Source organism: Phalaenopsis equestris, unplaced genomic scaffold (assembly GCF_001263595.1).
Source record: "Phalaenopsis equestris unplaced genomic scaffold, ASM126359v1 Scaffold000710, whole genome shotgun sequence".
Taxonomy (NCBI): domain Eukaryota; kingdom Viridiplantae; phylum Streptophyta; class Magnoliopsida; order Asparagales; family Orchidaceae; genus Phalaenopsis; species Phalaenopsis equestris.
Window position 1 is genome coordinate 77,563 of NW_018165150.1, and position 6,956 is coordinate 84,518.

The 6,956-nt window shown below is 36.9% G+C and overlaps 1 protein-coding gene across 1 annotated transcript; it reads right to left on the minus strand.

Moving 5' to 3' along the window:
- Positions 1-228: 228 nt before the first annotated feature.
- LOC110030380 (COBRA-like protein 10) lies at positions 229-5,537 on the minus strand. The gene is made up of 5 exons (XM_020733059.1): positions 4,886-5,537; positions 2,572-3,224; positions 1,039-1,397; positions 825-951; positions 229-665 (listed from the first exon to the last, which is right to left on the minus strand). The coding sequence occupies exons 1-5, from the start codon at positions 5,436-5,438 to the stop codon at positions 366-368; spliced, it is 1,992 nt and encodes a 663-aa protein (XP_020588718.1). The 5' UTR covers positions 5,439-5,537; the 3' UTR covers positions 229-365.
- Between the last annotated feature and the right edge of the window lie 1,419 nt (positions 5,538-6,956).

Genomic DNA, 6,956 nt, shown 5'->3' on the forward strand with positions numbered 1-6,956 from the left:
AAACTAACTAACAAAAACTAGTTAAAAATACACTAAATAAATATATTTTTAAAAACAAAAACAGAAGTAAAAAAAGACAAGTAAAATATAAAATAAATCCATACAAGCCTTCAGCTTCTATCATGCACAACAAATTTCAATTTCAAGTAATACAAAGCAGAATTCAAATTTCAGAAAGAATTATTATTCAAAATCCATAACTCAAAATTTAAACATAAATTACACCTAATAATCTCTCATAAACTCACTAATTATGCCCTCCCCTGCCTCATGCCTAATGGAACTAATGAAACAATCAAATAATTACTTTAATCAGATTCTTCCAAAACCCCCCACAATACCCTCAATAATCAGCAATGAAAACATCAAAACATTAGCACACCATTCATCAATACAATCACTACAACTGCACATAATACCAAATTGAGAACAACAAAAGGAGAAGAAGTTCTGTAACCAGATGCAATTGGTAATGTCTCAGGAAGAGCGCACTCCTCTCCGTTAAAGAACACCCTTGCCGGAAAACCATCGCCGGCGCGGATGTTGACTCCCGGCGTTAACTTCTTCTTGAAGGAGATGACTGATTGCTGCTTTCCAGGCACCCTTGGATCTGAAAGTGTCTTCCCATTCACTTCTGGCATCAGGTAGTTAAGACCTGGCAGCCCCTGCATGCAACATCAAAATTTCATTTTTTTTCTGTTTTTTAAACTCAAACAAGATCAAACCAATTCAATTATACTTGATTTATAAGAAAAAATGTATCTTAATCTCTGAAATAGGTTGGAACCGAAATCTACATTATTATTTTCCAACAAAATCCTCACCTGCATGAAAATAATATCTCCAATGTCGGGCCACACAGTGTCGTTCAGCCGCGTTCCATTGAAAGAGTACACATTTTCATAGCCAGAAGCAATGTTCTTCTTCATCTGTATTGCCGAGAACCAGTCCCTGAGAGAAAAGATTAAAAATGACAATTTAACTTAACAAAATTACTCAAAATACTTACAAAAATTAAAATGGTTGATTGAGTAGTACCTGAAAGTATACTCCCCCCAGTTGAAGATGGTGATCCTCGCCGTCCACCCGCTCCTATAATCCGAAAAAAGATGCCAGTTGATACTCACGCCGCAGTTGTCGCCGCAGGGCTGCCGGCGAGGCAAAGGCCAGTGCTTGATGTGAGCCCAAGCTCTCGCCTTTGCCGTCCGGTTGTTGAACGGCACGAGTAGAGCTTCCGGCGGCAGCAGCATTGCCGGTGCGTCGGCATCGCAGGCGGCATCCTCTGCGCACCCACAGGCACATGTGCTGCATGGGATCACGGAGTCGTTGTAGTAAGCTGAGTAGGAAACACAGCACTTGGCCGCTCTGGCTTTGGTCTTGGTCATATTGCAAACTATCTGCCAAAAAAGATGAACAGTCATGGTGGAAGAAAATAGTAGGATAGAGAATAATAGTAGGAAACACAGCACTTGGCCGCTCTGGCTTTGGGCTTGGTCATATTGCAAATTATCTGCCAAAAAAAGATGAACAGTTATGGTGGAAGAAAATAGTAGGATAGAGAATAAATTTTCTTGATGTTTCTATGACTAAAATGCAGAAACAACATTTTTTTTACTTAGTGTCTTTGGCATGATAATTATGATTTGTATGTGTGGATTGGGCCGAGATTTTCCGTACGGACATCGGATGCAACTTGAGTCTAGTGTCTAATCAGAAACTTTTTAAAAATAAAAATGAAAAAATTTAAATTGGGGCTCATTGACATAAACTATTTTGTAGAGGGAGTGTTTTGATTGGTTCAACAATAATTTTTCATGAATTTAGACTACTTAGCGGGTACTTGTCTGAGTACACACAAAATACATTCAAATACTTGTCTGAGTACACACAAAATACATTCAAATCTGCACATATATGATCTGTATGTACTAAATGCTCATTTAGCATACAAGAGATTTTTAAAAACTCTAATGCTATATGAGTCAACTCAATGGAAAAGAGAATATGATTAGTTTGTTCTTCCATGTTTTCTTCTTATAAATATTAATTTTATTAATGATATTTTTTTATTCTGAAAATAATAAAGTATTATATAATTATAAATAAGGCAACATGATAAAAGATACATGAGAATTAGCAAGAGTACATGAAATCTAAAATAATCGGACAACCACAAGATTTTATGAACAAGCGTGATTAAGGGTGTGTTTGGGGTACGGTCGTGTTCCTGCTTAGTGTAAAAAATCAACTATATCTCCAGATAAACTGTTCAAACACAACTTTCAAACGATAAGACATTATTTTCAAGAATTGCATGCTACATATATATGTAAATTTCCTCTTGAATTTTATGAACAAGCGTGATTAAGGGTGTGTTTGGGGCAGCTTGATCTTATCCAGCTAGTCTGTTTATTTGGAAACACGTACCGCGGGATTCGACCTGCGCTCCTTGCTTAGTGTAAAATACCAACTATATTTTTGAATAAACTGCTCAAACCTCATTTTCAATGAGACATTATTTTCAAGAAATGTATGCTGCATATATGTAAATTTCCTCTTGATTTTTCTTACCTGCCAGCTAGCGAGCGCAATTGATTCCGACGTGAGTCCGGAAGGGTCAGGAAACTCCGCCGGAGCAACTCGAATCGGTGCACCGCACTTATAATGAGGGTTAATAACGCCGCTTATCTCCCACTTATAAGGCGGATTAAGCGCAGTTCTGTTCAAATCTGGAGGCAGCTTGTACACCTGGAGCTGGAACACCGCCTTGGAGAGCGATGGATCCATGTTTGGCGGAAGCAAGGTGCCATTTTTACAACAGTAAGGTATGTTCCCGAGCTCCCTGTCCTGTTTTCGTTCAGGGGGAAGATCAACAAGTGTGGGGCGCTTCTGGCAACTCATAACTTTGGAAAAATCGAGGCTTTCGTAATAGTCGGCAGCTTGGCCGTAGATGCAGGCGGTGGGATCTTTGACGAGGGTGTAGGCGCCCTTTGTGGAGTAGATAAACTCTCCACGCATCCACTCCCAGCTGAGGTTCCAGTTGTCCAGGCGGCTGAGGGGGTGGTGGTTCTCCATGGTGACTTGGGCTAAGTAATTGTTGGGGTAGGCTTGGAGGACGTCGTAGGAGATGGTGAGGTCGCCGTGTTGGCGAGGGAGGAGTTTGATGTGGGTTTCATTTGTCTTCCACTTCGGATCCCGGGTGCAGCACACGTACATCTGGCTCCCTAAGCATGAATGGTTGGAGTTTCATTACATTAAGATGCAAAAAGGTTTAATTTTTAGTGTAAAGGAGATGTAAAAATTGAGTTTTTGAAGAAGTATTGTGTAAATCGGAAAGATAGACTTTTAAATCAAGCAAATACGGAAATTCGTGTGTAATAATTTTCCTCTTTTGAGATGGAGCACTGTTTATTTACGTAATACACATGCAATTCCGCGTGTGTATTCCACAAAATAACATTCTAATAACTCACTTATTGGAAGTTATTGAGAGGTTATTAAAATTTTACAGATTATTCAGGGTATTAACCCTAATAACACATTCATAACCCTCTAATAAGTCACGAATAACCTCTATATGCATGCAGCTCTACGTGTGCACTACGTACGTAAATATTTTTCCTTAAGATGAGGGTGACATTAATTATTTATGTATTATACTCATTTTTAAATATATTTAAGAGTTTTGAAGTTCATCATTTTCAAGTTTGAGAATATTTTGATAAGATTTTTCTTTTATATATATATAAATAAGGGCATTTACATACATGACCCACGATTCTAATGTATTTATATATCTCACACCTACACTTTTATGTTTACACGTATATCACTCAAGTCTTTATCATCACACAAAAATTAACACTAGTTCTAAGGCACCATAGTGCTAAGTATGTAAATATCAAAGTTTAAGCCTAAGATATGTAAATACACAAGAATTGTGTGCTAGGAATGTAAATTTCCCTTCTAAATATTAATTATATAGTTGTGGCACATACACACTAAATTTCCTTATCGAGATTAATTTAAATATACAGTATGATTACATTTCACAATCAGAGAAAAGCTTTGCAGTCTAAAGAACAAAGTAAACTAAAAGAAAATTTTTTTTTCTCATGAAGAGTTCGCTCTGGATCCCTTAACTGAAAAACCATTATCAATTCAATATTTATATTAATCAAAATAAAAAATATTTATATGAATTTTGATATATATTGCTTGCTAGGGCTGTCAAAACGGCTCGTTGTTCGCGAACAGCTCGTGTTCGGCTCGTTAATTTCGTTTGATAAGTTAACAAGCCAAACACAAACTAAGATGTGTTCGTTCGTGTTCGGCTCGAAATACTACTCATCAAGTTTATATATATTCAGTAATATTTAAAAAAAATCTAATTGACTACAAGGCTACAAAGATTTATAATCAATTAAAACATTAATTGAGAAAATAGAATGAAAATTATTAAATTAGATTCAAATGATATTTTAATATAAATTATAATTTTTAAATCCTGCTCAAACTCTTATTGTCTTATGGCTACATGATTAGAGTTGTTAAAAGAACTTTTTGTTCGTGAACAACTCGTGTTCACACTTTTTGAGCTCGAAATATAAGCTCGCTCGTGTTCGGCTAGTTTACACCCTTATTGTTTGCACAACTGTTGTAAACAACAAACCAAAAAAAATTATAAATGCAGAGTTGAATTCATTTATTGTGGATGAATATAATTAAACTAATCAATTGCTGTTTGTTTTATTAAATGATCATAATGCATATATATATATAACTAATAAATTAAAAAATTCCATGAATAATTTCTCCCTTCAATGCATCAATTATAATTTCCATCATCCCTACTCATTATATATTATAATTATAGGTATCATACCTTGACGTTTAGGCGTGGGACACTTGATTCCATCATTAACCAACCTAATAGTCTTAGGCATTGGTACATTTGGAGGCTTCACTCCAAACTGAGTTCCAACGATACTAACCTCCACCTTGATCTTCTTCATATCTCCGGCCGTCTCGATCGAATTCTGCAGATCCGTCTGCGGAAACCCAACGAACGTCGTCCCATTCCCGACGCTCGCCGGAAAATCAGTACTGTCCGCCATGACCGCACCTTCGGTCGACACCAGAATCTCCTTGTTCTGAAAACCGACGTAGAGCTTCCATTGCTTGAGATCTCGGTCCATGGTGTTGGTGACGGTGGCCATTGCCTTGAATGCATAGGCTTGTGCGGATGCATTTTTGAGGTGGGGGAATTCCTTGGTGCGTGAAATGAAGGTGTATGTCAAGAAGGCGCCGTTGCAGTCGTCTTCTTCGGGAGGTAATGGGGAGGAGAAGGAGGAGTCGTCGTCGTAGTCTTGGGTGAGGGAGAAGAGAATGGAGGTGAGGAGGAGGAGGATGGTGAGGAAGAATGAAGAAGAAGACATGTTTGTTTGAATCTGTTGTTTTGAATGTTATGATGGTGATTAGATGTGAAATGCTGGAATTGGAGACATGGTTAAGGGAGGAGGGGATTTGTGGAAGGGATTGCGGATCGTAGGAGAGGAGAAAATGGGAGAAGAAAAATGGAGTTTTTATTTTTTGTGGCTTCTATTTTGGGATGTAAAGTTTGGTTTTTTGAGGTAGGAAAGGAGGGGCGGAGAAGGATGCGGGGCGACGGAGACAGCGGGGAGAGTTAAAATTATTATTTTTAGGATTAATTATAAATCGTATTAGGAAGTCAAATTAGATATGTATTAGATATCTGGGAGAAGGAGCGTTTTTTACATAACGTCATATGCATGTAATTTGACGTGTGTATGCCGTCGAATAGCCTTCCAATAACTCAATAATTGAGGGATATTAAGAGGTTATTGGGGTTATCAATAACATCTCGATAACCTCCCAATAACTTATCAATATATTTTGTAGTTTGATGCTCATCTTTTTTTCTTGTCATTCGAGGGTTTCGTAAGGTTATTGAGGGTATTAACACCAATAACAACAACATAACCCTGCAATACCCTCCAAATAACCTTCATACGCATGCAATTTTGTGTGTGTATAATGTACATAAATAGTTTTCACGGAAAAGGGCTCGCACATACGGTTATATTTTTTTATCGTGTTAGAATTTTGGTGGAGCGTGGGGGCGAGATGTTGTATTCATAATACCTATTAATTAGAAAAAAAAAATTCAGGTATGAAATGTCTGCAGATCAAGATAACAGATTGAATACTGATATTTAATATTTTTTCCATAAATTATTTTGCTCAAAGATCGTCTCATTTGTTTCGACCCAAGCTAAAATTCGGATCAATTTTTCAGCAATTAATAATCTTTAAGCTAACTTCATTAAATTCATAGGTTGTTAATGATCCAATGCGAGTCAATTTGGGGTCGTTTAAAAATTGGTTCGAAAAAATTTTGATTCAAAATTTTAAATCGTAGCTCGGCTTGTTTATTTCAATCGGATCTCAAATCTTAACTAAAAATTGAATTGATTTTTTAGCTATTAACTATAGTGGAGCTAAATTCACTGCCCTACTCGCACTAAAAATGTGTTTGGAATGACTGTGAATGCGGTGTGGAGGCGCATCACAATTTTATTTATTTGATAAAATTATTTTTGCTCTAAAAAAGCTGCTGCTAAAAACTGTGTTTTCCCATCATTCCTGTCTACCTATGATAGCTGCTAAAAATCTGTGATCTGAACATTTCAAAAAAACAATTTGTAATATCCACTGCAACTTCAGAATTATTTCTTCAAACAATTATTGCTACCCCCTTATAAACCCTAAATAAAACTTATTTTTTCAACATCCAACGTCACTTCTCCTTGAACCGGTCCATACAAGCGCAGAATACATCATACCTTCTCCAGCCCCCATTCACAGTGTAGTAAAATTCTGGCTTTCAGAACAAACGAAAACAGGGTTAAGTTTGTGTAAGATTTAAAGATGAC